The sequence below is a fragment of the Corella eumyota genome, chromosome 4 (genome assembly GCF_963082875.1).
Source record: "Corella eumyota chromosome 4, kaCorEumy4.1, whole genome shotgun sequence".
Classification (NCBI taxonomy): Eukaryota; Metazoa; Chordata; class Ascidiacea; order Phlebobranchia; family Corellidae; genus Corella; species Corella eumyota.
In genome coordinates, this window is record NC_137493.1 from 14,035,198 (window position 1) to 14,060,704 (window position 25,507).

Below are 25,507 nucleotides of genomic sequence, written 5' to 3' on the forward strand. Positions count from 1 at the left end.
AGGGGGAATGTCGTTTTGGGAGCAGTACTTTGGGGTAAAATTTATAGGGGTTACAACCCTTGGGGCTAGTTGTTCACTGATCAATCTTGGATCTGGTTGTTAGACTAGATGTTGTTTTTAAAGCTAGTTGCTAGGGGTTGATTTTCAAGGGGGTTAAGGGGTGTTTTAAGTTTTGTTTTTCATTTGCATAAACATAAGAGATAAAACTGGAACAGCGCAATTTTTGAAAGTTCGTTTTAAAAAATGCTTGTTATTTAGGTCTGATAAGGTTAAATTTTTTAGCAAGTCCTAGGTGGGATTCGAACTCAGCCTATCTAGTATGTAACACATACTACTTACTCAGTGTGAAAACTTGTTAACACGATCACAGGTTGTTTCTTCGTTCGTTTTTTCGTTAAAAGTTGACCGTTGTTGTTTTTTAACTTGGTCATTACAAACTCATCTGTGCTACGACGAGGTCTTACAGGTTCTTGGACTAAAAAATTTAAGCAATTATAAAATTTAAAAATTGTTGAATTTAATTTTAAATGTTTATTTTTTTATAAACTTACTTAATAGTTGGTTGGTATTTTTGTCGGTGGTATTATAGTTCAAACACTGACTCTTTTTTGATGGTTTTCTACAACTTTTTCTTATATTGATATTTTCGCCAGAAGATGAACTAGAACCTAAACCAATAAAAAAAAAAAAAATTTTAAATTTTTTATCAAAAAAAAAAAAAAAACGATAAAAAAAATTACTTGACGATGGTCGATTTCTTTTAAGTAAAGTAGAACCTCGGGTATTTTTCCTTTTCCCTGATAAACCAGCAGCAATAAAATCAGCAACAAAATCAGTTTCTTTTATCAAAATCAATTTCGATTATTGGTTAAACGATTAAATTTGGTACAAAAATTTTTTTTTTTATTGACAATAATTACTTTTATTGGGGGTTGATTCTGGGTTTAGAATTTCCATATCTTCATAGGAAGTACTTAAGGATTGTTCTCTTGACCTTTAAAATAATATACAATAAGTATAAACCGGCAGCGTGGTGTAGACCGGTAGCGTGGTGTAGACCGGCAGCGTGGTGTAGTGGTAAGAACACTTGCTACACCACCATGAGGTCGTGGGTTCAATCCTCACTGATCTCATGCTGTAGCGCCCTTGAGTAAGGTGCTATAAACGGTATGAACTCCTGCTGAGCCAGCACTTAATCAGCAGTTTAATTATTATACCAAGGTACGAATTAACGTTTAAAAAACGATTCGCTAAAAATGAGGTCGCATTTTTAGAGCAATTATTAGGTTCAAGTTATAATCTTCGTTTTTTTGTAACACTTGACGCGTTGCGTGGCATTTTTAAAATTTAACTTATTGTTAAACAATCGTTAAGAATATTTTGCACGAAAAACGAGACATTTTTAATTCTTTTAAGGCTGTGTTATGCATTTAAAAACTTGCGCAACAACTGAACGATCTCGGGAGCGAAATTCACGCATTGCCAAAACATGGAAAGTTATTGTTATTAAATGCTCTATAGTAACCTACATTTACGCAGGATTATGATGATGTAATTAAATTAGTGTGAAACCGGTGTAAAATAGATCGTAAAAATATACACGAGAGTTTTGTCACTGCCTGAACCTTTTTTGGTTGATTCGCTATTTCTAATATATTTGTAAAAAACGATTCGCTTATTTTAAAAAACGATTCGCTTTTAGCGAATAGCGACCCGTTATTTCGTTCCCTGTATACAATCATAAATTTTTATATCCCAAACTGCCACAGGCAACTCGAGACTGGGTCGGGGTAACAAATGTGACTCTATGTTTAGGTCGCGCATTGAAACTTCCCACTTAGAGGATAAAGATATATACAAAAAAAATCAGAATGTACTAAATTTTAGCTGGTTATCATTACCATAATAAATAAAATAGAATCTCACAAATTGGAATTTTATATATACCAGTTAAACAACTACTTAATAAGTGATTGCATATTTACTTTTTTAGTGGGCTACCATTACACCACTTGTTGTTACATGAAAGAATAAAAATATTACCCTCACCCGAACAGCATTTCTATTTTAAAAGTCTATACATCAACATTGTTCATTTGGTTTAGTTATATATGGAACAATAATTTAGCAATTTTACTGACTCAATAAAAGCTTTTTACAGTTGTAAAAGAAATACAGACCTAGGTATCTCATTTGACGAACTTTCGGCATCACCAGGTGACACTGTAGGAGTTGAGAAAAAACGACTTCTGGTGGCCATTAATTTTACAGTGGATTCGCCAACAGGGGGCAGCAGAGTGCTTTTAGAGGAAGAATTTGTGGTGTCCAAAGCTAGAGGAAAATTTTTTTTTATGTTTATTAAAAAAAAACATATTTACATTTTCGTAAGGGCAATACAAATCATTTTTAAGTCTATAAAATTGACCATCGTTGAAAAAATAAAGATATTTTTAAATATGGTGAACAATTAATTGTCATAACCTAATACTTCACTAAGTTCAGGCAAAATTTTGAACATAAAAAATTTCAAACCTGGAGGTAATGAATTATGAAAGTTTAAACTTTTTCTTGGCGTTCTCGTATTTTGAAAATATGAACTTGTTATTGCAACCGTGGCAATTATACTTGATCTTCGTGATGATCGCCGTGGCGTCTTAAAAATAAAAAACATAGTTATTTTTTTTATTGAATTTTGAATCCTCCATTTTTTTTTTTAAATTTGGTTGGGTTAAATTTACAAAAAAAGTAAATTAAATTTTTAACTTTTTAGAAAATTTTTATTCATATTTTTTTAATTCTTACTAAAGGTTGACTTTCTATATTAGGTGTGTATAAAATAGAAGCCGGTTTTAATGTTTCTTCTTCACACAGTTTCCGGCGAGTTCTTTTCTTTTTTGGTTGCCCTGAACGAATGAAAAGAGTGAAAAATCATTTAACGTTATTTCAAAATGGCATAGCTATGTTGCTATTTTAAATTTTTTTGTTTTTAAAATTAGTTATTCTGAAATTTTTTTTAGAAATTACTAATTTACTTTCGAATTACCACAAAATATAATAAATTGGTTGAGAATTAGGAAAAAAAATTAGAAAAGCAAAAAAATATTTAATATTTAGTTAATAACTTACTTATATTAGGTATAATGTCATTCACTTCTTTATCAACTAAATCCAATGATAATTCCTTAGTTTGTGACATTGTCGAATCTAACGAACCTTCCAATTTTAATTGAAAACTCGATTCTTTATCGAGTAAAGTCGTGCTTGATTTTGTTTGACACTCAGCTAAGTTTGACTTAGTTGAGCTTGAGTTAAAGTTTAAACTCGACTGATCGCTGCTCAAGTGTAAGTTAAGACTCGGAGTGGTTGAGTTAGAGTGAGTAGTGTTTGTTGGACTTGGGTTTTTATTGTCTTGGATGTCAGTTATATCCATAGACTGATTGTTATCGGAAAGTGAACTAAATTAAAAATTGTTTTTTTTATCCATTTATCCTCATTGTAAGAAGGCTGAGTTTAAAAGTCTAAACATAGGGCAAAATTTGTTACCCCAACCTATTTAAGTATATTCATCCAGTATTGAATGTGATTTATTTAATAATTTTGTTAACTGCTGTTCGTTTTAGGTTTAGCAAAATTTAGTTGGGTTTTGTCATTAATTACAGCATTTTTATTAAATACAAATAATGTTTGATACAAATAAGTGCAATATTAATTGGCCTACCTGATATCAGGTGACTTATGGTGATTTAGGTTAATTTCTAAAAATAAAATGTTGAATATTTAGAAAAATTAGTACACAAAATGTATATAAGTTATCAAAAAAACTTAAATAAGTTTTTAAAATTACCTTTAACATTAATACATGTAAGTTCCATGTCTGAAGCTAGGCTTTTTTGTGACAATAAAATGCCATTTTTAGGTGAAGGGTGGTCTGCGAAGTTTAGTAAAAGTAAAGAAAATTAAACAAAAATTGCAAATACTGGTACAGTTATTTATAGAACTTGTACAATTCTTTTTCAGCATTTAAATACTTTAAATTTGGTTTAAGAATAAAGAAAATAAATTAGGCAATACATTTTTCAAATTTATTTACTATACAGTAATTTGAACCCAATTAAAAATCCCCTTATATTAACTTCTAAAATAGGCCTTTCAATTCAAAAAAAATCCCCCAATATACCCATTACTCCCTAAAAACCAATTTCACCCCTCAGTATCTAATCAACCCCCAAAACATCTAATTGGCCCCATAATCTTATATTTTCAGGTGGATTAAACGAATTTAATTTTTGCATTTAGGCTGGAATTTTTTTATTACCTTGTTTTTTATTTTCTTGACTTTCTTCTTCGAGAAAATTTAAACGAGTACAAAGTCGGTTGTAAACTGGAACATGATTTCCAACATGAAGATTTTCTGCAAGTTGTATTCGTTTAAAATAAAACTCTTTAAAATATTAGTAATATTTTCATTAAAAATAAATTAGATATTTTATTAATTTAAGAAAAAACATTTTAACTAGACATTTTTTTTGTAGAAAAAATTTCACCTTTTATATTAGTGACATCTTCGTCTGAGGAGGAGCAAGGAGAAGAGGGAGGAGTAAAAATCGGTTTCCCAGCTTTCATTCTTTCAATCTTTTTCGTTATATTTTCATCTGGAGTTTCTGGTACGTAGCGGGGATAAATATGGCGATACGGCTAAAAAAATTATTTTAAAAAAAATTATTTTTTTAAAATTTTTTGTTAATATATATATAATATTTAATAAAAGAGGCATTAGGTACTTACTGAGGGATCATGGTATGGGGTTTCTAATGCTAAAGTTCTAGTAGTGCTACCATCTAAAGACAATGTTGCATTAAAAAATAATCAAAATTTAAAATTATTACGGTAACTCTTTTTATGCCAGGGATCTGTAATAGTGGCGTTTAAAAATTAAGAAAATGGAAACTTATAGTTGCGTAGCCATTTTAACTAAAGCTCACATTATACTTACTAAATAAATTTAATTTTTTTGTTATATATTTACAAAAAAGGGTTTTTAAAAAGTACTACATGTTTAGGGTTTAAAGTAAGCCTTCTTACATTAAATATAATCAAGTTTACAAAAACTTAACTTAAACAATTAAAAGTTTTTTCCAAGGCTTACTTTGAACGGTAGATGAGCCACTTGCTAAAGGGGAAAAAAATTTAAAATTCTTTTTCCTTGGAGGTTTTTTATTCTTTAATTTTCTTTCCTTATCGGCACTGCGCAATAATTGTTCCTCCTCATCAATTGGTTGCATCTCCTTAAATTTCTTCCAAAAAAATTTATTTTTATATTTTTAAAATTTTCAGTGTAAAAAAAAATACATTTACACATTTTTTAATTTTTTTGCTCTAACCTTGGGTGGTTTGTAGTTTGTGTCATCAAATAAATAATCATTTACATCTGCTTTAACTTGTGTTACCCGACATCTTAAATATAATAAAAATAATGCTTAACCATTTAAAAAATATAAAAAATGCTATATAGACTAAAAAATTAAAGTTAACATTTTTGTGATGTTTTCTTTTTAGAGTAAAATTTATAAACTTTTTTTGCAAAGTGTTTATATAGTATGTATGTACTTACTTTTCCACCCAAGAACAAGTTACGATTAAAATATTTCTTTTCTTTGCCTTTTTTAAATACAATTTATGTCCATCTTTAAAGATTAAATGGGTGATAGCGTCCCGTTTAGTGAATGAACGAACAACCTAAAAACAAATTGAAAATTATCCCAAATTAATAAATATCGACTCATTCTAAAATATGTAAATATATGGTTAAAATATAATGGTATATTCATAGTAATACACCAAAACCAAACAGTCTGTTTACTCTGTTATATTTCTTATATTCACAAAAATATTATTGTTAAATTAGTTTTGGCTTTATAAATTCTATAACAATAAAATATATTATTTACAGTTGCACCCATTCGCCGCACAATTTTTCCAAATAAATGTGACCGATTATCGTTGCCATCTTTTGACCATACATCAGCAAAACAAACACAACCTTCTAACAGTTTAGACTCTGGTATACTTTCTATGAAGGTGTTGGGAGATTGAAATAACCCATTGTTTAGAGGACTGGAAGTGGACCCAGGGCTACTAAGTGTTTTGTCATTGGGAGTACTGTGAAAAAAAATTTGTATATTTTATTACTTGGCTTTTATGAGTCTTTTTTTGCATACATCTTTATCCTCAATGTGAGAAGGTCGAATTTGCAACCTAAACATAGAGTAACATCAGTTACTCCAACCTAGTCTCCAGTTGTCTTTTAGCAGTTTGGAAAATTATAGAGATTATAATTGCCCAGTAATTATGCTGCTGATTAAGTGCTAGCTCAGCAGGAGTTTATATCGTTTATAGCGCCCTACTCAGGAGCGCTACAGCATGAGATCAGTGGGGATTGAACCCAAGACCTCATGGTGGTGTAGCAAGTGTTCTTACCACTACATCACGCTGCCGGTAAATTATATAGTTACAATCCTTATTTGTTTTGTGTCAGATGCTTTTAATAAGACCTGTATAGCTTACAGAATCTATTAACAAAAAGAATTAAAACTTACTTGGTGGGAGCACCGCGACCGTTAATATCCAAAAATTTATTAAACGGTTTTGGTAATTGATTGGAAATTTCATTTTCAGAAAATGCATCGTTGTTGTCAAACTCTGTTTCATTGTTTTGGTTAGTTATAACATCTGGCCCAGCGTTGATAATCGATTCAAGTTCATTAATTGAATTTATATTTGCAACAACATCGTGGTCAGCGCTCATTTTTCATTAAAAACTTTTTGTTTTAAGCAAATAGCTATATTGCAATCCAACAGTTGGCTTACTAAACAACTTCGCAGATAAATTTATTTTTATTGTATGATCTAAACTACCATTAGAGTAATATAAAAAGAAAGTGGAACTTAAGTTAAACGTAAAGCGATTGAATTACAAATTTTGTAACTCGCGCTGTTTATCACAAACTTTGCGTAGACACGTAATTACTTTTCCGCAACGGTGGAATAAATGCGAACTTTACACCACTCCGTGAAAATAATTTACTTATCCTCAAAATAAATTTTTATCTTTGCAACTGAAAAAATTATTTTTATTACAATACCCTTTTTTTATTATTTAAACAAAAACTAATTAAAAGAAGAAACAGAATTAAGTAATGGTAACATTGTTAATTTTTATAGATGATAAAAAAAATGTTGCCATATTTTATTGGTTGTTCAAAAAACTAAAAATGTATTTTTTAAATTAATTAATTCGTTTTTAGAAAATTGTCTTTAATTTTCTTGAAAATAAAAGTTGTGTTGTTTTAAACAACACTTTAGAATGGTAGGTATATAAAACAAAAACCAAAACATTTTTAATTGGAATAACCTTGTCACAGATAATATTAGATCAAAACCAAAAAAATAACAAATCCCTTGCTACATAAAATAACATTTCTTACAAATTATTAATAACCACCAAGCAAATTTAAAATATTATTTGCAATATTTAATCTGTTAAAATTTATCTGCATATACTGAACATTTGTTAAGCTAAAAGACACTTTACATTGAAATATAGTTCTATATAATACATTTACAGTATCATAAAGAACAAAAATGCTCTTTGGTAAAAAGTGCAACCAAGTTTTGAATCAATATTTTATGTTTAGGATATTTTTGCTGCAAATAATCCAACTTGCAACTCCACTTCTTTTTTTAAAGCATTACTCGATGCATTCGGATTTTTCTTTATGTAGTCGACTATGTTGGCTATACATTGTTTCTATAACAACAAAATGATAAGTTTTTTTTAATAATAAAAAACTAGTATTTTTTATATAAAAAATTTATTTATTTTGAAACTTATTAAAGAATATATATATATAAATATATATGTTGTGTGGGTAAATATTAGAATTGTGACCATATTACAACAATTAAAATGCCAACTATCTGACCATAGCTATTGACTAGTAATTATAAATATGATTACATAATGGTATATTGGTAAACATCAATTAATGGAAATGTACATATTCATATTTATTAATTTTTTTAACATAACTATTTATTTTTAATAATTTTGTTTATTATCTGGGATAGTAATAATAAAGCTAATACTTTGTGCATAGTGACATCATTGCTACCAGACACTCTTTGATACAATTCATTTACAATTCTTCCAGTGGTAACTAATTGGTAAAATGGTTTCGATTCTTCTCCATTTTTTAGATAGTTTCGTAATGCAATCTGCATACGAAAAAATTGGTTTTAAAAAACATTTTACCAAAAGTTGGCAAGCAGGGTAGTAGATTAAGTTATTTAAGATAGGGGCATAAAAGGTTATAGTTTAAATTAGTAGTACCAACCTTTCTTATTTAAATAAACATTTATATATATTTTACCTGTTGCAATAGCTCCACATTACTTGATAATGCTTTGTCTTGGGTCAGGGACATTAAAAAATCAGCCATATTTATATTTTAGAAAAAATAAATATTAAGCAACATGTCTAAAAAATCGTATAATTAAAGTTAATATTTTAAACTAATTTTACTGCATCGTAATTTTTATAACTATATATGTTTGTCAGTTTGTATGTATGGCGTATTTTTAGTTAAAAACTAAGTTTTATAACGTTGTCCTATGCTTTTGGAGTATATCATGTGATTATGCGTCTTTACAAGCTCCACCCATTTCCCCAAAAAAAAAAAACATTTCCACGGCAAAGCTTGTGACCGAAACATAACACAAACAAGTGTGATAACAGCAAACCACGCCAATGCCGACTTAAATACAAAACGACCCCTTAACATTACCTAAGAGCATAAAATAAACCTTAAAACATAAATTTTTAAGGCTTATGTTAGCTTACATATTTTATTGTCAACATATATTTTTACATAAACAATTGCCTTTTTCCAAAAAAACTATACATGAAAAACATATTTGTTATTCAGCTAAAACAACCTTTTTAATTCAACAACGAGTTAAAGAATAAAGCGAAAAGACCCAAGGCCAAAACAAAGCTTAATCCTCCAAATGAAAATTGCGAATTGGACGAGTTATATAAATTGCAAAGGTTGGTGTTGCAACAAGTAACCGAAGTACAGGTCTGCAAATCTGGGTTGAATGTAGCGTTTCGAACCAGTTCTAGGTTTTCTGGTTTATTGCAATCCTCTAGACTAAAACAGAAAACCGAGTAAGTGCATCCTGCGTAACGTGCTCTGTAATTTTCACCGGCACCTGCAAAAACAAACTTAAAAAAAGATGTTTTAACCTTGATGTGGAAGGGACAACCTGAACCCAACCCTTTTTTAAGGGAGCCCCGATTCGAAAGTAGTAAAAAAAAATTTCAAATGTAATCAAAATCACAAAAACCTTACTTGTTTGAAAGTCTCCATAGTATGCAGTGCAAACTTGGTTTGATTCACATGTTTTAAGATTAGCTGGATACTCGGGTAAAGTGTCTCCTGATGGCAAAATGCGGAAACTTTCATGACATTGTAGTAAACCTAAAGCATATAAATTAATTTTGAATAAATACGATGTAATATTATTGTACATGTGAGTAACGTCTAGTAAACTAGCTACTTAGCGGAAACTACGTTGTGTACAATAAGGTAAGCATTAATTACACTGTTTTTTTAACATAGTATGTGTAATACACTGAAAAAAAATATCTGTTCTCACTATTATACCAAACTTACCTTGAGTGTACGAAACGAATAAAACTAGCAGTAGTATTCTGATTATCATTTTTTTAAATGACTAGTTTTACAATAGCAGACTATATATTATTTAAAATAAATGCTTAATAACATCTAGCAACTTAAAATGCAGTATTTTTGAATCAGGCTTCACATTTAGATAATTAACAAATACATATGTTTCCCTAATACTTGCAAATAATATAACAAATTCTACTCTTGCCTATTAAAGGTAAAACTAACTAAGTTAAATCAAAGAACAATAACCGCCTTTTGTTTTGAAACAGATAAAGAACAATAACCGCCTTTTGTTTTGAAACAGTAACACATAATACATAAGCCTAACGTAACATTTGTAAGTGTTAAATTTTAGATGACGTTTTGTGCGCTAAGAATGCGCGCATACAATTGTGCGTAAATTTTTTTTGTATATATCTTTATCCTTGATGTGAAAAAGTCGAATGCGCGACTTAAACATAGAGTAACAACTGTTACTCCGACCCAGTCTCCAGTTGCCTGTGGCAGTTTGGAATATTATAGATTATAATTGCCTGATAATTATACTGCTGATTAAGTGCTAGCTCAGCAGGAGTTCGTACCGTTTATAGCGCCTTACTCAAGAGCGCTACAGCAATAGGTCAGTGGGGATTGAACCCACGGCCCTATGTGTGGTGTAGTAAGTGTTCTTACCACTACACCAGGGTTATTTTTAAAAAACTGCTAAAAATTGACTGTATCGGCTTAGTTATTATTGATTTGTCACGTTTTCTGTCACTGGTTCGTAAAGATCTCAAAATAAATAACAACGACGACTTTTAAAGGTAAATACTAGAATCGAATAATAATCAACTGAAACCTGCAAAAATTATAACTCGTAATTCGTTTTAGTCTACAGGGTATGCCACGGTAGTTTTTTAGCTCAGCATTTTTAAACTAAGTTGTCGTTATTTCAAATTACCTGGTTTCAAGGTATATTTACTGTCAGCTTCGGTTACCTTTTACATGCATAACATAGCTTTATAGTCATAAGCTTAACATGGGTTGTAAAAACGAGTAATGTTTAACATTTACAGGTTAAAATATACTTATCATTTACGCACTTTTAATATAACGATTAAAACTACTTACTCCTTGAATTAAACCCTAATTTTACGCAATATTGACTTATCGTTCCATTGTCTAGTGTCTACTTAATGTTAAAAGCAATACATATACTGTTCTTAAAATTAAAATGCTGTTGGTGGAGTAGCTGGACCAAAATGCGATATTTTACTTGTATAAACTTCTACACCTTATTATACATACTTAGCCAAACTTGTTCTTTTTACAGGTGGTTCAAGCTCTAAATAATATATTTAATTTATACTTGTTAAGTTATACCATAATAAAAAAATTGCATAAAACTGAGATAAAAACTGACAAGTATTCTATTTTGCTTTAGGAGATTTTAGCAAACTTTTCTGTTAAGCATAGGCACCGCTGTTTTAACTGAAGATCCTTTATTAATTCCCGAGGGGCCAGAGTAATTTGAATTTAAAGCCCCAACGTAGTTAGATATCTACAACAAACACTTTTTTGATAAAATGATATTTTTTAGTTATATTGCGGTGTGGTGTAATGGTAAAAACATTCGCTACACCACATGAGTTCTTGATTTTAATCCCCACTGCTCCCATGCTGTAGCGCCCTTGATTAAGGTGTCATAACAGTACAAACTCCTGCTGAGTGAGCACTTAATCAGCAGCTTAATTATCGGGCAATTATAATCTATAATATCCCAAACTGTCAGCCAACTGAAGACTGGGGAGTAACTGATGTAACTCTATGTATGGTCGCACATTTGACCTTACCACATCGAGAATAAAGATATATACAAAAAATGACCTTTTTTAGTTTTTAAAAAATAAACAAATTGTAAATAATTTACTAAGGGGTAAATACCTGAGGTCCTATTAGTAAACTTTTGTTAGGTCCAACTGGTATTATTTTTTCTTTGATTAAAAGATTGGGATTTGGTCCCTTTATATTAAGTGGGTTGGGTCCTTTTGGTTGACATCGTAGTTTAGAAGTTAAACTACAAAATTCAACTTAAAATTTTTTTTAACAATAACCAAACATTTTTATAATTAAAAATAATATATTGAAACCGTCTATAAAAAATATTTAAATTAGAATTTTACAAATAATAAAAATTATTAAAGTACCTTATTGATGTAGAGAACTGTTTATTTTTGGTCTGTATATGTAAATCGGTAACATTTATGTTTTCTTTGATGGATGATTTAACTGTTTTAGTTTGTGATTCTGAAGCAATACTTTTCGAAATTACTTTTGCAGTTTGAGATACTTGTTCTTTTACAGCTTCTTCTTTTAAAATAGTTGGTTTAAGGTCTGAATTGTCATCAAAAACAACTGGTTTTAATTTTTCTTGGTTGTTTTCTATAATTACTGGTTGTAATTCAGACTGGTTGTTTTGTAAAGATACTGGTTCCATATTTGACTGATTGTTTTCTAGAGTCACTGGTTGCAATTCAGACTGGTTGTCTTGTAGAGTTACTGGTTGCATATCGGACTGGTTGTTTTCTAAGGTCACTGGTTGCAAATCAGATTGGTTAATTTTCTTGGTTACTGGTAGAGATGGCAGATTGGTTTTAATACTTGATGGTTGTAAAGCAGCCTTTTCTTCAAATACCTTTGGTCTAAAATTTAAACCAAAAAATGTTGTTTAAAATAAAAAATATTGTTTGGGTATGGTTTATGATTTAAAAAAAGAATTTATAATAATCTGGCTGTTTAAAACTGACACTAAATCTTTTGTTTCTTTCTGAACTGGTTTAACGTATTTAACTTCTGCTTCAAGAATGCTTTTTCTTTTTTCTAATTTCTCACGCTCAAGCTGTAGAACATCTAAATTATAATATTTCTGTGTATAAATATATATTAGTTTTTTTTAAGAAATTAATTTTTATTTATAAACTAATATACTTACTTTCTGTCATTGTAAAGTCATGTTTAGAAGATGTAAAGCACATATTAATTGTGACATCATCCAACTCTGGAAATCTTTGTTTTAATTTTCGCAAACCTTAAATAAATAATGGTTAAATTAACTCTCTGTTTTTTCAACAATAAAAATTACTTTAATACAAAGATTTCATGTTAATAATATATATATATCTATATATACTTACATTCTAATTTTTCATTCTCTGACATTTTTTTTTCTTCAGTTTTCTGTGGAATCGTTTTTTGCTGAACAGATTTTTGTCGTATTTTATCAACTTGTTGCTCAGGTAAATCAACAGGCATTGCTTTTTCTTTGTTCGCAGTTTGACTTTGGTTAATACTTTTTACTTTCGACATAGGATTTTGAACAGGTAGAGGTTTGGCTTGATTTTGTGTAGTAGAATAATTTTTTTGCTGATTTTGAATTTTGGAATCAATGTTTTTTTTTTGTTGATCAACAGTTTTAATACTAGTTTTTAATTCGCTGGCAACATTTTTATTTGGTTGATGTTGTTGTTGATAATTTCTGGGTTGTGTTGCAGACTTATTTGCTGGGCTAACTACAGCCTCAACAATACTACGTTGCCTATCTGTTGACATTTTTCTTTGCAATTCTTGTTTTTGTTCTCTAAAACAATTCTGTTATCATGATTTATTAAATACATAAAGACAGTACTGATGTTAGGCTAGAAAGTAAAACAAATTAGAATGCCTTGTATTTTTTTTAATCTTACAGAGCTATATCTGCAGAGTGATTTTTCATGACATTATCAATCTTATTTTTCTGGGTGCTTGTTGCAGGCTGAGCATATTCTTGTTGCTGAACCCTTTTGTTGGCTTGGAACTGTGCCTGTACCTTAAAATGTAGTTTGTAGAAATAAATTAGCATAATCTTTAGACTACCTAAAAAACTTTAATTTTTGTTTCATTATTCTTTTACTTTAAATACCATTGCTGTCGCAACTAAAACATTAGTATAAATATAATACAAGTCAAAAGTTTATATTACTGGAAATTGAATTCTTGGGTCTTCCCATTGGGTTTTTTTAGTCAAGTGATTGACATAAAACCATCTTTTTGACCCAGGATCGAATTTAGCCTCCCAGCCAGTTGGTAGAGCCTGCTGATGTACCTGAATTTTTTATTTACAAATGCATTAAATGAGTATATATATTGTTAATATTTGAACAAACTTGAGTTTATATACCCATGAAGAAAACAACATTTTACATACATTTGTTGGAGAAGTTTGGGTTGGTGTGACTGTTTTTGTTGCAGGTCTTACAGTATTTTTAACAGTTCCCTAATAAACAAGATTGGTTAAAATAACAATTTAGTTTACTACTAGTAACATGAAACTCGTTGGTTATATATTTTTGCTTAACACAACAGTTTGTCAAAGATTAAACTTTGTAGCCCCCTTCGGATATATACAAAAGTTAAATATAAACAGGATTTTTTTATCCTCAGTGTAAAAAAGCCAACTTCACACCTAACTTAGATTAACATTTGTTACCCTGACTTAGTCCAGAGTTGTCCTAGGAAATTTGGGATATTAATATATAATAATAACCTAATAAGTAAAGTAAATATGAGCTCAGCAGGAGTTTATACTGTTCAAAGCAACGTACTCAAGGACATTAGCATGCTGCCTGTTAAAGCAACTGGCAAAAAATACAAACTCAAATATTAGTATTATTGTAACAAGCTTTTCATAAACCAAACTTTATTAAAACAAAATAGTTTGTTCACCTGATTAGTTTGAACTCTAGGATCGTTCCATTGCGTTTTCTTAGTCACATGATTGACATAAAACCACCGTCTTGATCTTGGGTCATATTTAGCTTCCCAGTCTGCAAAACTTTGCTGCTGGACTGGTGCACCATGCTGCATTGTATATAACAAGGTCAAGTTTTTTTTAGTTAAGTGTTGTTTTAGGCTTAATAATAAACTTTGCTTAAATTTTTAAATCTCGTTTATGCTTTGTTTACAAAATATTAAGAACAGACGACTATCCGTTTTTTTATGACGTCACGTTTAATAAAGTTTATCCTCTTTTTGGTAGTAATTTAAATAACGTTGATGTATTGTCTATAATTTGCATGACTTAATTATTAGTCTTAACAGTTGGTGTTTTACAAAACAACATGTGTTGCAAATACGCTCCTCCATTTTAACGGAAACTGTTTTGCTGTTTTACCTGGAATTTTATGATTTTCTTATTATATATTTCATCAGATTATTTACTTCTATTGCTTGGATTTGTTTTATTGCACTGCAAATTCCATATGCCGTAGGCTTATAATCGTGTTTAAAATAAAGCTTGTTTAAATTTTTTTACGACCGCAGTAAACACAACGCAATCATAAAATAAGGTGGTTTTTACGATTTAATTAATTTTTATGCTTAAACTGAACAAAAATTAAAAGTGAATTCGTTACAGTTGTAGGGATAGTTTTTTAATAGGTAAATTCTGAAGGTTAGCCTTTAAAGTTATGGGAGTTTTTTCAACCATAATAAAGTTAGTTACTATTTCCGCGATAAATAAAATTAAAGGTACAAATGTAAGAAAATAAGATATTTAAAAGTTTATAAAAGTGATATAAGCAACATATTTATTGACCCAGTTGTGTTTAATTAATCTCTCTTTCAATAAACAACCGATTTAACATTCAATGCGCGCTGTTTTGTTAATCACACAATAACTAGACCGTTAAAGTAGAACACAAAATTAATCAGCAGTGAAAACTAAATTGCAGCCTTCTTTGTAAATTGTACCCAGTTTCTCTTTAATTTCTTGTCATTTCATAGTTGTTCAAGCAAGAAAAGGCAGTTAGCACATGACAATCCTTTACTGTCGTGTTAAAAAGTACTTTAACGATCTCTGTTAAAGGCAAAGCAATAGGAAGGAAATACAATCTTTAACAGTTGGAATAATTTGCTATGGATTCTCCAAGCTTTGTCAGGTAATAACTTTAAAATTACAATGTTTGTTTATTGGTACGGTGTTATTTATTGTAAATAGGGGACTGGTACTATTTTTTGAGTGTATGTTTATCAATGTAAGAAAGTGTTAACTAATAAAATACTAAAATTCCCGTTACTACTATTCTCTGTTTTTTGTCACGCACGATTTTACTATATGTTCCTATAGCAACACGTGCTTTCGTTGATTCTTTGTTACAAGTCTCTGTTGTGGGAAAGATAACACGTGCTTGCTATTTGGATGATGCAACGTTAGTTAAACATTATATTACGTTTAGTAAATACGAATACTAATATAACAAATAAAATTTTTTAACGCATCGTTACATACGGCTTCCCATAACATAAACGTTTAAACAGGCATATCGGTATTTTGTTATTCATGAAAATTGTCGATTTTTCGCATATTACCATTCAAAATGTGTAATTAAGCCGCTTTTAAAATGTTTTATTTTTTGTTAGTGTGGTTATATAGTGTTGCCGCAGAATCGCCTATTAATTAAATGATATAGCCATAATGAATATGCGGAAACACCTGCTTACTCTGTTGCCTAATGAAAACAATATTGGTTTGCGTTACTACTTAAAACAAAGCTAACTATTATTACCATATACAGTTTTTTTGTGAATATTTTAATTGTAATTCGTTGTGTAAAATTATATTGTTTTGTAACTTACAATTAAATAGTAAATGCTAAAGTAGGGCTTATTTAATAAACTTATATATAAGCTTATATACACCAGTCTCATAAAAGTATGCCCTTTTTTAAATGTTGGGTCAAGTAACTTTTTCTTACCATCATTATATGAATACAAACACATTTTGATATTTTCCAAAAAACTTTCATTTAGAAAAGAAGAAAAACACCCAGATAGTATTTCAGAAGGTAATTTTATTTAAATTGCATGATTTTGCTTAATAATATGAGTTTGTTAAAGAAAAAGTTATACAAAATATATTGTAAACTTAAAATTTGACATTAAAGTGTTAATTAAAACCATGTGTTCTAGAATATAACAAATCATGACACTACCGGTGTTTGTGTATTATAATTTGACAAATTGCCAACAATATTGTTTTAATAGGTGATGACAAAGTAGTTTTAAAGCGACAAGTAGGGTTTGTTGGTGCTGTTAGTTTGATCGTGGGTACTATAATTGGGTCAGGAATTTTTATATCACCCAAGGGGGTTTTTCGAAATGCTGGGTCACTGGGAATTGGGTTTATTGTAAGTTTAAAAATATTTTTATATAAAATTTTTATATCAAACTAATATAAACTACAAATACATAATTTAAGTATAAAAAAAATTTTTAATGGGTTTTTCTATTTAATTTATGCCATTAAACTCAAACATCAAATTTGTTATTTTAAGATATGGTTTTTATGTGGAATTTTGTCAACTTTTGGTTCCCTCTGTTATGCTGAGTTGGGTACCATGATACCCAGATCGGGTGGGGAATACCCAATTCTTTTAACATCTTTTGGTCCCATTCCTGCATACTTATTTGCTTGGACTGCAACTTTGATTTTAAAACCATCGTCTTTTTGTTTATTGTCGTTGACATTTGCAAAGTATGCCCTGTCTCCGGCTTATGGTAATTTATTACATTTACGATATTTTTGCTTTTTGAGAATATTTGCATCCATATATATTTTTAATAATGTTTGACAGCAGTAGGAATCTAACCCAAGACCTTAAAACATAGAAAATATTGATGTTAGCCCAATTACTGTACCAATTGTTATTTAATTACAAAAATCAATAATATTCTTTACACAACGATAATACTTGACTTTTAATTATTTTAGGTAGTTGCGATGAAGTACCTGAAGTAGCTACAAAATTGGTGGCAGCTGCTCTTATCATGTTAGTTGTGTTTTTAAATTGCGCCAGCGTAAAATGGTCAACAAAAGTTGTGACTTTTTTTGGCATCGGTAAAACACTCGGTCTCATTATTATTATTGTTGGAGGAATCGTAAGGCTTTGTCAAGGTAAATAAAAATTGCTTTATTTTATTTTGGTTAAAAGTTTTATATATAATATTTGACTTGCATCCTTTTTCGTATTTATTTCCTAAGGTGGGAAAATTTGTTTACCTTTACCTTAGTAAGGGATTATCCATTTCCAACAATTGGGGTCAGTAGGACTCGAACCCACGACCTCATGCAGTAAAGCCTACATTTTAACCAATACACAATGCTCATGAAACAAAATTTATTTCATAGATATTATTTTTAATTCCTGGATATTCTTATTTGTTTTGTATTTGATAAAATATTTATTTGTATGAATTATATTATGCTATAATTTTAGTCTACATGTTAGATGATTAAAAAAAAATTATTAAACTAAATTTATGTGTTATTTTTTTAGGTCATGTTGAGAATTTTAACAATGCATTTGATGAAGAAATACCAAGTATAGGAAGTATTACAATGGCTTTTTATCAAGGTTTGTGGGCGTTTGATGGGTGGAATCAACTAAATTATATAGTAGAAGAAGTAAAGGTAAAATTTTAAATATATATTTGCACAAAAAATGCTGTATGTATAACTAATGTATAAATTGTTGATGAATTGATATATTGGCCAAAAGTTTTCAAAATCTGGTTATTAAAATTTTAATAATTAAAATTACAATACATTTTATTTTGTATTTTTTGAATTTTATCTATAAACTGAAGCTCTTTGCCTATGGCTTTATAATTTTTTTTTTTGGTCTAAAGTTTTTTTTAGAAAACTACTGATTTATTTAAAAGAAAAACTTTTTTTAAAAAACACATGATAATTTCTTTAATTGATTTCGAATTATTTTTTATGTATTTTCGTATTTAGAATCCAAGTAAAACTGTGCCACGAGCATTAGTTGCTTCAATGTTAATTGTAACAGTGCTTTACCTTTCTACCAATGTTGCTTATCTAACTACAATGTCATTAGATACTTTACTAGCATCGCCAGCTGTTGCGGTGGTAAGGAAACATTTCATATTTTTTGTGTTTTTAACCATTTCTTTTTAACTGTACTAGTAAAATATATTTTAATAGTTTTAGATAATTGTCTGTTAGTAATAGTTTCTAAAACACATCAAAAATGTGGTAAAATTCAAAAGCTATACATTATTATTTTAAACCCTTAAGTCATATCCTTAATTGTTTAAATTACTGTAGCGATTTTATCAATGCAATTTATCCCTATTTGTTGTTTAAAATGACAGTTTAAATTAATGTAATATTAAAGTCCATTGTTATGTTAAAAATAACTGTCAAACTTATATATACTGTAAATTGGATAAACAAGTTATATAAAAAGCAGTCTATTTTTTTTCAAATAAGAAGTAGAATACAATATTGCTTGCAAAAATCAACAACAGCTGCATTTCTAATTAATATCAAAAACTATTCATTCATATATTTTTATTTTAAAGACATTTGGCAAGGAAGTGCTTGGTGTTATGGTATGGATCGTACCACTCGCAGTATCCTGTTCAGTTTTTGGAACTTGTGTAGGATCGTGTTTCACAGCTGGTCGTATTTCCTATGCAGCAGCAAGGGAAGGGCATTTTACTCGAGTTTTGTCTATGATAAATATACACAAGTTCACTCCTATGCCTGCAGTGTTATTTAACGTATGTTAAGTTCAATAATCAATGTGAAACCATTTTTTATCTGATAAAATAGTTTTTATATTTAACTGAAATAAGTGTAATATTTTAACAATACTATTTTTTGATTTGTATAAATCTTTAATTGTAGTTTAATAACATAACGACGGCGTTGTGTAGTTAACAGAACACTTGCTACACTACATGAGTTCGTGGGTTTGATTCTCAATGCTCTCATGCTAAAGGGCCTTGAGTAAGACACTATAAATGGTATAAACTCCCTCTGAGCTAACACTTAATAAGAAGCTTATTTCTTGGGCAATTGTAATTAATGTTATGCTAAACTGCCCAAGGCAATTTAAGACTGGGTCAGGGTAACTAATGTTACTCTATGTTTAGGTTGTAAAGTTGACATTCCCACATCGAATATAAAGATATAAAATAATTTAAAATTGTTACAGGGTTTTATAGCACTTCTTATGGTTATACCGAATGATTTTGACACTCTGGTCAACTACTACAGTTTAGCCACTTGGGTGTTTTATTTTCTCACTTGTACCTCACTTCTGTATTTAAGATATAAATTACCTAATCTTCATAGGCCAGTGAAGGTAAATTAATTTTTTTGTGTGTTATAAATTTGTTACCTCCTTTTTAAAGTCTGAATAATATAAAAGTCCTTTTCAAAGTCTGAATAATATAAAATGAAAATAGTGGGAATCAAACCCAGGACATCACGTAGTGAGGCCCAGTGCCAAGTTTTATTTAAATTTGTAAGGTGTCAAACCACAATAACGATTATATTTTTTATTTTAAAAATGGTATTTTTTAAGATAAACTGTTTTTTAATAAATATTTAATGGGTGGTATGTTAATTTAAACATTTTATAATATTATAAAGTTGGAAATTCAATCAAAAAATCTAAAAAAATTTTTTTTAGGTTCCAATTCTTATTCCAATAATATTTTGTTTATGTTCTTTAACGTTGGTGCTAGCTCCAATAATAGATGACCCTCAGTTAATGTATATTGTTGTTTTGTTAACAATTTTACTTGGACTAACCTTTTACTTTCCATTTGTTCATTATAAGTTAAAGAGTCAATTTATAAGTAAGTCAATTTTTTTATTATATTTATGAGTAAAAAATATAAATTTTTATTTTAAATTTTTAAGTTATATTTGTTGATAGATTGTTTAAATTGCATGTGTATTGACAGGTAATAATTGAACTATAAAAGGGTATTTACTTATTTATTGAAATTCATGATTTTTTTTTTAAATTGGTCAATTACATTTTACACTAATACTAAGAAATTTTATTTTAATTTAAAAACGCTTTTTATAAATTAATTTTTTTAGGATCTGTGATCTATTTTCTACAAAAATTAATGTCAGTTACAATGCCAGAAGAAGAGTCTTAGTAATTATTAAAATTTCGATTTATTTTACGATGCAAGAAGAACAGTCCGAATCGGTACTTTGTATTTTTTATGTTTAAAAGCAGGCGCTTCAATATTTGAATTCCTTTTTTTACTTCATTGTTTTGTTATTTTTTTAAAAACTAGTGTTTAACAAGTAAAAATAAAAAAAAGCTATGCTGTCTTTTGTTATGATCATTGTGATACTTTTTTGTTATTTAATATATTAACTGGCTAGTGATTTTTTTTTTTTTTTTGTATATATCTTTATCCTCGATGTGGGAAAGTCGAATGCGCGACTTAAACATAGAGTAACATCAGTTACTCCGACCCAGTCTCGAGTTGCCTGTGGCAGTTTGGGATATCATAGATTATAATTGCCCGATAATTATACTGCTGATCAAGTGCTGGCTCAGCAGGAGCTCATACCGTTTATAGCGCCTTACTCAAGGGCGCTACAGCATGAGAACAGTGGGGATTGAACCCACGACCTCATGTGTGGTGTAGTAAGTGTTCTTACCACTACACCACGCTGCCGGTTTTACTTATTTTTTTTTACTTATTTTTTTCCCATTTTGACCAAATAAATCATGCAACTTTAATTGTTTTATTTAAATATTTTTTATAGTGCTTTTTTGTTGTTAAAAGATCAAACCTAAACAATGTTTAATGGTCGCCTTAGTTTAAATAATAAAAAAAAAAAACAGATTTATGGTTTGTACTTTTTTTTGCAATTTAGATAATAATTTCCCATTCTCATGTAATCTGTATTGCACATTGGAATTCAATACTAATTTATAGATTATAAATAATTAAAATTGCCAAATTTAAAAAAAAACACAGATTAAATAAACTAAAGCGTAGATGGTTTGAATTAGAAGGTAAAAAAACACAATAAAACTTTATTACTAAATTTTAGTAAATGGAGGATAAACTATAATAAATAAATTGCATCGAGATTTTAAAACTTATTGTTCGAGCGTTTTTAAGCCGCCAGCTTTTGAGGAAGCGTGAGTTTTTTTATATCTGCGGTAATCGACAAGTTTAGTTTAGTTAACGATTAAACAGTTGGAATTTTACGTTTTGTATATTAGTGTTAACTTACAGAGTACTTTATTAACAGTGGTAGAATCGTATTTTTATTTGTAAAACATCAAAATGAGTGACACAGAACCTGGCGAATACAAACAGGTTTGAAATATTTTAAAGTTATTTAACTATTTTTAAAACTCAAATTTTCGTTAGTTTTTGGTTAATTGGAATTTCCATATCTAAAAGTTTAATAAAATACTATCAAACAAGATGTTATAATAAAACTTGAGCTTCTTAAAATGGTCTCATGTCTGAATGTTATATTCTAATTGTTAATTCATTTATTGTTAGTTTTTTCGTTAGTTTATTGGACTTTTGTTAACTTTATTTTATTTACAGAACAGTCGAAGTCCTGAAATCAAACGATCAAAATCGAGATCTCGTTCTCATTCAAACAGAAAGTCTCCGAGCCTTCGAAGATCTTATTCTGGATCAAGATCCAGATCTAGGTCCTACAGGTAACATAAAAAAATATCAATTACTTTAACATTATGTGATTTAAAATATATATATATATATTATATTTATACTAAAAGATTTACAAAAATAATTTTGTTAAAATTGCTTTATTTTTTATTGGTTTTCTATTTTAAAATTATTTATCTAAATTGCTCATTTTAGGTCCCGATCACGATCAAGAAGACGGAGCGATTACAGATCGAGAACTCCGGATCGATACACAAATGGAAGATCACGTCGTTACAGTCGTTCTAGGTCAAGGTAAAACCATGACTTATATATCTGGTTTAAACTATGTCTATAAAGTATGTTAATATATATATACATAGCCTATAAAACTTGTATTCCTGTCATATTATTGAAAACCGTGTAATTAAATAGATATTTTGACCAGAAATTGCCATTTTACTCTCATTAAGACATTTATATTAACCCTTCCTTAACATTTTCACACCAAGGATATATAAATGTAAAAAAATTATATTGAATTCAGCAACAACAAAGCTAATATTAAGCTAATAATATATTCTTATTTTTAAGATCTAGAAGTCGATCATATGGCAACCACAAGAGAGAAAGAGATAGCAGATCGCCGATGTCTGGTCGAAAACGTCATATCGGAGACAGAGTATGTTTTTTAAGATAACACAGATTTTTAAACCAATTTTAAAAGTACTTGTACCTATATACATTTTAATATTTTGGTACATGTATTTGTTTTTATGATGGAACACTCTTATTCAAGTTTAATTTTTGCATTCAAATTTAAGTTTAACTTTGTATATATATATTTGTAACTTTGTATATATATAAAAAAAACACCATTTGTTTAACGAACTATCATGGTTTTAAAATTAAACATCATAACTTTTTAAATGTGCAGTTTTATTTATTTTTAGTTGAATCCGCCAACTGGCAAATGTCTTGGTGTATTTGGTCTTAGTTTGTACACCAACGAAAGTGATATAAGAGGCGTCTTCAGCAGATATGGAAACATAACGAATATCAACATTGTAATTGATCAAAAGGTATTTAGACATTACTAGTAATCATTTTTTAACAAGTAAGTTAACGGTTATTTGTTTAGGCATGTTAATATATAAGGTTTTGTAAAATTTTCTAAATGTGCGTAATTTTCTAAAAAGTATATATATACATTCAATTTTTTATGCCAAATATTATTGAACTAAGATTTTGTTACCAAATATTATTTTTTTATAAAATTTTTTTTCGTAGACCGGTCGCTCTCGTGGATTTGGTTTTGTTTACTTTGATGATGAACATGATGCTGCAGATGCAAAGGATCGAGCCAACGGAATGGAGTTAGATGGAAGAAGGATTCGAGTCGATTTCTCCATCACAAAAAGAGCTCATACTCCTACTCCCGGAGTTTATGTAGGAAGACCGTAAGTTCAAAGTTTTATTTTTTAGGGGTCTTTTTTTTATTTTTCTACTATTTTTTATTTAGTAATATTTACTATTATGTATGTTACTGGGGTTTGTTACGGTTTTTAATTTTTTAATTTATCTGGGGCGGCATTGCAAAACTCATTAAGGTAACTTTAACGATCCCTCATGCGTCAAAATTTATCCAGCTATCCTGCTCGAAATCGGTATTACGAAACCACCTAGTTCGTTAAAAATGAGAGAGTGCAAAAAAAAAGGATTTTAGGTTACGCAAAGCGACGTTTCTTACGTTTTTACACAATATTACAGGCTACAACAAAGAAAATACTGGCGTAAAAACTATTCAAGATACAGTCTTTTTTACTGGGATTTTAAAATAATAAGTTTGAAAAACTGGTTTTGAACCTGAAAAAATAATAATAAACCTAAGATTTAAGCATGTAACTATAATTCTTATTTTTTTTAAATTGATTAAAATTTTAGTGGGTCCTCATCAAATGAAAGAGGAGACCGATATTCGGACAGACATGAACGAGATCGTGGGGATCGATATGAGCGTTATGATAGGGGTGATCGAGATAGAGACAGGTAGTTCTAAAATTTTCATTAAAGTAATTAACTAAACAAGATCCAAATTGAAAAATTCAATCATGTTGTCCATTTAATCTCTGTATTTAAAATTTAAGTCTTTTTCATTCAAGGTATCGTGATGATTACTACCGACGAGATAGTTATCGAAGAAGTCCTTCTCCTTATTATAGCAGACGCAGGTCACCATCTCCTTATCATAGGGACAGTTACAGAGAGAGATCACCTTATAGAAGTAAGCACTTAAAACTATTTCAATTTTGCTCTAAGCATATCTGTATTTAAATTTAATGTGTATGTTTTTAATTACCCTTTTTGTTATAATTTACTGTATATATTTAAGTTGTTGTTAATTTTTTATTTTTTTAGGTCGCTACTAGAGACTTTTTTTGGTGTCTTGAGAAAAAATTTCAAACTTTCTGTTTTAGCGAACAGGTATAAATAAAAAATCAAAACTTTTTAAACAGTACTTCATGGTGTACATAACTTTTAATGTTCACAATTTCTTTAATTAGGGCTTTATAAGGAAAAAAAAATTTTATGTGTAAAAAAGAATTTGTAGGAAAAATTCAAATTTTTTTAAATTATCTGAAAAAATTGCTTTTTAGTAGTAGTGTATGTAGATTGCCATTTTTAAAAATTTTTGGTACCATTTGACAAAAAAAAATGTCAGAAACCGTAAATTGTCAAAAAAAAACTATAATTGCTATTAGTTTTGTTAAAAATTTTCATAGCTTTTTGTTCAATTTTTTGTTTTCGCGTTTGTTGTTAAACCAAACCTGTTTTTAAACTCAAATAAAAATGTTTTCTTGAAAAAAAATACTTACTTTCTATTTCTGATGTTACAGTTTTAAGAATTTCGAAAATGCGAAAAATCGAAAACTGAAGTTTATGAATAACGAATTGAAAAAAGAAAATTCGAAAATAGAATTTTTTAACAAGAAAGAATTTTCTTACAGCTTTGTAGAAAAAACGAAAAAAGAAACCGCTCTTATAATGATAAAAATTCGATTAAGGCTAATTTAAGTAAATTTTTAGGGAAATAATCTTTTTTTTTAGGAATTTATGTTTAGGTCAAATCAAGAATAAAGCAATGATAGAAGATAGTTCATCTACTAAATGATTTTTCGCCCAGCAGGAGTTGAAATGGTTTGTAGTGCTTTTCTTAAGGATGCTACAGCATAAGAGGATTGGGGTTTGAACCCAGGACC

At 29.0% G+C, this 25,507-nt stretch overlaps 5 protein-coding genes and 1 long non-coding RNA gene across 6 annotated transcripts in view; 2 read left to right on the forward strand and 4 right to left on the reverse strand.

The window, feature by feature from the left end:
* Positions 1–6,983, reverse strand: part of LOC145749553 (uncharacterized) — an 8,338-nt gene extending 1,355 nt beyond the window's left edge. Inside the window, exons 1-19 of the mRNA XM_082565349.1 lie at positions 6,597–6,983; positions 5,949–6,159; positions 5,612–5,736; positions 5,382–5,454; positions 5,147–5,294; positions 4,786–4,838; positions 4,545–4,695; positions 4,316–4,411; positions 3,845–3,928; positions 3,719–3,755; positions 3,127–3,455; positions 2,803–2,903; positions 2,533–2,653; positions 2,181–2,331; positions 921–994; positions 741–839; positions 552–668; positions 340–475; positions 53–76 (exon numbers count right to left, since the gene is read on the reverse strand). Of these exons, the coding sequence (XP_082421475.1) occupies positions 53–76; positions 340–475; positions 552–668; positions 741–839; positions 921–994; positions 2,181–2,331; positions 2,533–2,653; positions 2,803–2,903; positions 3,127–3,455; positions 3,719–3,755; positions 3,845–3,928; positions 4,316–4,411; positions 4,545–4,695; positions 4,786–4,838; positions 5,147–5,294; positions 5,382–5,454; positions 5,612–5,736; positions 5,949–6,159; positions 6,597–6,805 (2,339 nt within the window). The 5' untranslated portion in view covers positions 6,806–6,983. The remainder of the gene's footprint in view (positions 1–52; positions 77–339; positions 476–551; positions 669–740; positions 840–920; positions 995–2,180; positions 2,332–2,532; positions 2,654–2,802; positions 2,904–3,126; positions 3,456–3,718; positions 3,756–3,844; positions 3,929–4,315; positions 4,412–4,544; positions 4,696–4,785; positions 4,839–5,146; positions 5,295–5,381; positions 5,455–5,611; positions 5,737–5,948; positions 6,160–6,596) is intronic.
* Positions 6,984–7,214: 231 nt separating this feature from the next.
* Positions 7,215–8,587, reverse strand: LOC145750566 (uncharacterized). Its single transcript, XM_082566633.1, has 3 exons — positions 8,430–8,587; positions 8,146–8,274; positions 7,215–7,807 (listed from the first exon to the last, which is right to left on the reverse strand). The coding sequence occupies exons 1-3, from the start codon at positions 8,496–8,498 to the stop codon at positions 7,691–7,693; spliced, it is 315 nt and encodes a 104-aa protein (XP_082422759.1). The 5' UTR covers positions 8,499–8,587; the 3' UTR covers positions 7,215–7,690.
* Positions 8,588–8,943: 356 nt separating this feature from the next.
* LOC145751249 (uncharacterized) lies at positions 8,944–9,855 on the reverse strand. Its single transcript, XM_082567355.1, has 3 exons — positions 9,735–9,855; positions 9,411–9,539; positions 8,944–9,270 (listed from the first exon to the last, which is right to left on the reverse strand). The coding sequence occupies exons 1-3, from the start codon at positions 9,781–9,783 to the stop codon at positions 8,999–9,001; spliced, it is 450 nt and encodes a 149-aa protein (XP_082423481.1). The 5' UTR covers positions 9,784–9,855; the 3' UTR covers positions 8,944–8,998.
* Positions 9,856–12,310: 2,455 nt separating this feature from the next.
* Positions 12,311–13,047, reverse strand: LOC145751389 (uncharacterized). Its single transcript, XR_014283732.1, has 3 exons — positions 12,926–13,047; positions 12,724–12,819; positions 12,311–12,433 (listed from the first exon to the last, which is right to left on the reverse strand). It is a non-coding gene; the product is annotated as an uncharacterized LOC145751389 (long non-coding RNA).
* A 2,518-nt stretch (positions 13,048–15,565) lies between these two features.
* LOC145750221 (b(0,+)-type amino acid transporter 1-like) lies at positions 15,566–21,399 on the forward strand. The gene is made up of 11 exons (XM_082566202.1): positions 15,566–15,706; positions 16,578–16,612; positions 16,812–16,954; positions 17,102–17,324; positions 17,539–17,721; positions 18,104–18,237; positions 18,565–18,699; positions 19,155–19,355; positions 19,793–19,942; positions 20,273–20,441; positions 20,692–21,399. Exons 1-11 carry the CDS (start codon positions 15,684–15,686, stop codon positions 20,751–20,753), a joined length of 1,458 nt encoding a protein of 485 aa, XP_082422328.1. The 5' UTR covers positions 15,566–15,683; the 3' UTR covers positions 20,754–21,399.
* Positions 21,400–21,742: 343 nt separating this feature from the next.
* Positions 21,743–25,122, forward strand: LOC145749433 (transformer-2 protein homolog beta-like). The gene is made up of 9 exons (XM_082565198.1): positions 21,743–21,941; positions 22,182–22,300; positions 22,464–22,562; positions 22,842–22,929; positions 23,201–23,329; positions 23,538–23,707; positions 24,192–24,296; positions 24,410–24,531; positions 24,666–25,122. The coding sequence occupies exons 1-9, from the start codon at positions 21,909–21,911 to the stop codon at positions 24,674–24,676; spliced, it is 876 nt and encodes a 291-aa protein (XP_082421324.1). The 5' UTR covers positions 21,743–21,908; the 3' UTR covers positions 24,677–25,122.
* Positions 25,123–25,507: the final 385 nt, after the last annotated feature.

Coding starts and splice junctions, on each gene's coding strand:
- LOC145750566 (XM_082566633.1), bottom strand. CDS start 8,498: ATGGCTGATTTTTTAATGTCCCTGACCCAAGACAAAGCATTATCAAGT. Junction 8,275..8,429: donor ATGTGGAGCTATTGCAACAG/GTAAAATATATA, acceptor TTTCGTATGCAG/ATTGCATTACGAAACTATCT. Junction 7,808..8,145: donor ATGATGTCACTATGCACAAA/GTATTAGCTTTA, acceptor TTGTTGTTATAG/AAACAATGTATAGCCAACAT.
- LOC145751249 (XM_082567355.1), bottom strand. CDS start 9,783: ATGATAATCAGAATACTACTGCTAGTTTTATTCGTTTCGTACACTCAA. Junction 9,540..9,734: donor ATTCGTTTCGTACACTCAAG/GTAAGTTTGGTA, acceptor TATATGCTTTAG/GTTTACTACAATGTCATGAA. Junction 9,271..9,410: donor CTATGGAGACTTTCAAACAA/GTAAGGTTTTTG, acceptor TTGTTTTTGCAG/GTGCCGGTGAAAATTACAGA.
- LOC145750221 (XM_082566202.1), top strand. CDS start 15,684: ATGGATTCTCCAAGCTTTGTCAG. Junction 16,613..16,811: donor CCCAGATAGTATTTCAGAAG/GTAATTTTATTT, acceptor TTGTTTTAATAG/GTGATGACAAAGTAGTTTTA. Junction 17,325..17,538: donor TGCCCTGTCTCCGGCTTATG/GTAATTTATTAC, acceptor TAATTATTTTAG/GTAGTTGCGATGAAGTACCT.
- LOC145749433 (XM_082565198.1), top strand. CDS start 21,909: ATGAGTGACACAGAACCTGGCGAATACAAACAG. Junction 22,563..22,841: donor TACAGTCGTTCTAGGTCAAG/GTAAAACCATGA, acceptor CTTATTTTTAAG/ATCTAGAAGTCGATCATATG. Junction 24,297..24,409: donor GGTGATCGAGATAGAGACAG/GTAGTTCTAAAA, acceptor TTTTCATTCAAG/GTATCGTGATGATTACTACC.